Below are 2972 nucleotides of genomic sequence, written 5' to 3'. Positions count from 1 at the left end.
ATACATATATATATATATATATATATATATATATATATAACTATATATATATATATATATATATATATATATATATATATATATATATACACATACGTATATATATATATTTCTATATATATATAATATATATATATATATATATATATATGTATATATATATATATATATATCATATTATATTATAATATATATATATATATAGATATATATATATATATTCGTATATATATATATAACGTTGTTAGATAAACATTGGTCACTGAAATACAAGAAAGTCAGTCACTGTAACAAACTATATTGAAAAATTATTTACAACCAGTTCGAATGTTTCAAAACACAAAAATATCTGTAAAAAAAAAACAATTCATCTAACAACTAAAGTATGGGATGCAAACTTAGGAATATTGTTTTTTTCAACTAAGTTGAATTGTTAGATGAATTGTTTTAACAGATATTTTTTTGTGTTTTGAAACCTTCGAACTGGTTGGAAATAATTTTTTGATATAGTTTGTTACAGTTAACTGACTTAATTGTATTTCAATGACCAATGTTTAGCTAACAACTTATCTTTGTATTTTTTCTGTTTCTTATATTTTACTTTGAGTGTACTATAAACTTCATACGTTAAGTTAATAACTCTCGATAAGGGGCAGTGACATAAAGGGCCGTGTGGAAATATATGTATATATACGTTTGTACGTGTGTACAAATATACACACATATATATATATGCATATATATACGCATACATACTTACATACACACACACACACACACACACACACACATATATACATATATATATATATATATATAGATATATATATATATATATATATATATCTATATATATATATATACATATATAGACAGCAGCACGAAGAATTTTCTACAAGTCTCGAAGTCCTCAAAAGAATTCTGGGAAAATCTTTGGTTCGACTTTTATATTCAGCTGTCTTGCTTCAGATGCCAAGAGAAAGAGAGAGAGAGAAGCCAAAAAGGCCTTCCCTGAAGGCATCCTGAAGACTTCGGAATCCCACATTCTCCCGAATCCCAGCATTTTTTCTCAACTAACCCAAGCGCAGGCTGCAAGATTTGGCACAACTCAAAAAATGTTGACGAATGTTATAAAGTTTATTTGTAAATGTGGACTTGGATCACTCGATCCATTTATGATTCATAATTTGGGACGAAAATTCGTCGAAACTTTTGGACCCACAGTTCTACTCGCGGTGTGTTTTGCGGCATTGAAAATCTCCTCTGGTGGTTGTGGACGGAAAGGACGTAGAAATTACGTTGAGGACTCGATATTATATGGAATCACTGGCGAACATCTGGAGAGCGCGGTGGCCACACAGGTGAACGATGTCTCGACGGTCATTCAGAAACTGCAACGAGACATGAAAAAACTGAGTAGGGACAGGGATAATACTTGGTGGCAATCCTACGTCACCGGATCCTCTTGTAGTTTGGATACGTCGTCACCATCGGTATATCGTCGCCAACCGGCCCCTCCCTGCGAGATTGTTTTTAGCAAGGAAAAGACGCGGGAGCGCGATAGCTGGCGACGGAAAGATCAAAGATGGCAGAAGGAAAGAAGCAGAGGGCAAAGAAGCATCCTCCTCTCTAGCAGGCCCAAGATGAAGGAGAGGAGCATCAAATTCAAGCCACAGCCCTTCCATCCCAATGTGGTCAACAGAGATCGTCTGGCCCTCGACGACTTAGAAGGGAAGGGGATTGTCAGCGATGCCAAGGAAAAACTCCACAGACAGGAGATGCTGAGGAACCAGGACGACATCGAGAGGCTTAAGAGGCAGCTGAGCGCCGCCAACAGGCAGAACCACAGCTGCAGGAGGAAGGAGGAGAACCAGATGAAGGAGAACGACCGCCTCCGGGGAATGATCGCAGACATGGAGGGCCGCCTGTCTGTCGCCGAGCGGAACATCGCCAAGAAAGAGGCGGCCGCCAACGACCTGCAGCAGAGGCTGAGACAAGCCGAAGAGGATAACCGCCAGATGAGAAAGAAGTTCGAAGGCCAGGAACAGGAAATAAGAAAAGGGCGAAGCGTGGGCGACGACCTGCGACGTCAGGTCCAAGAGGCGAACGCCCTAGTCGCCAAGCTGCGCCAAGACAACGAGAAGATGAGGTGCGAACTCAGCCAGAAGGAAAAGGAAGTCCGAAGGATGAAGTCGAAGTGGAACAAAGATGGCGCTGACGCCAAGCAGCTGAAGGCTGAACTCGCACAGAAGAAAGCTGTGATCAACAAGCTGGAGGCCGACCGAGGGCGACTGGAGAACGAATACGAGGTTTTAAGGAACAACTTCAGTGTCATGAAGGCCCACTTCCTAGATCACAAAGGCGAAAAGGACAAGATCGCCGCACAACTCAGCATACTGGTGCATGGTCGGGGCGAGGACGAGGAATCGCTGAGGGATCTGGACCAGCGCCTGGACAGCCTCTTACAAGTCTACAGGCAATACCAGCACAATGCGAGGAGCCCCATTCTCCCGAGCGCTATAGCACGAATCCGCAGAAGATATCAAGGCAGTTGCCAATAAGGAATCTTAAATTAAGGAGGAGGGAGTTCCAGGTCTGAGGATAAAGAGCAGGTTCTTGGAGGAAGGAGGACGAGCTCTCATGATGAGAGCTAACAGCTGTTCGGAGGAAGGAGGACGAGCTCTCAGGATGAGAGCTAACAGCTGACTGGAGGAAGAAAGACGAGCTCTAAATTTGAGAGCCATCAGCTGTTTAGAGGGCAGCCAGAAGGACGCCAGAAGGCCACCAGAAGGACGCCGGAAGGCTGCCAGAATGACGCCAGAAGGCCACCAGAAGGATGCCAGAAGGCCGCCAGAAGGACCCCAGAAGGACGACAGAAGGCCACCAGAGGCCACCAGAAGGATGCTAGAGGGATACCAGAGGAACACCGGAAGATGATTCTGTTGGAATAATCTAGAAGACCGGCTCTGCAG

General features: G+C 42.6%; 1 protein-coding gene across 1 annotated transcript; it reads left to right on the top strand.

Moving 5' to 3' along the window:
• Positions 1 to 1643: 1643 nt before the first annotated feature.
• Positions 1644 to 2561, top strand: LOC135216642 (golgin subfamily A member 6-like protein 25). The gene has a single exon (XM_064252025.1). The coding sequence runs from the start codon at positions 1644 to 1646 to the stop codon at positions 2559 to 2561; it is 918 nt and encodes a 305-aa protein (XP_064108095.1).
• Positions 2562 to 2972: the final 411 nt, after the last annotated feature.

The sequence above is a fragment of the Macrobrachium nipponense genome, chromosome 6 (assembly GCF_015104395.2).
Source record: "Macrobrachium nipponense isolate FS-2020 chromosome 6, ASM1510439v2, whole genome shotgun sequence".
Classification (NCBI taxonomy): domain Eukaryota; kingdom Metazoa; phylum Arthropoda; class Malacostraca; order Decapoda; family Palaemonidae; genus Macrobrachium; species Macrobrachium nipponense.
This window is presented reverse-complemented; position numbering and strand designations above follow the sequence as displayed.

Coding starts and splice junctions, on each gene's coding strand:
- LOC135216642 (XM_064252025.1), top strand. CDS start 1,644: ATGAAGGAGAGGAGCATCAAATTCAAGCCACAGCCCTTCCATCCCAAT.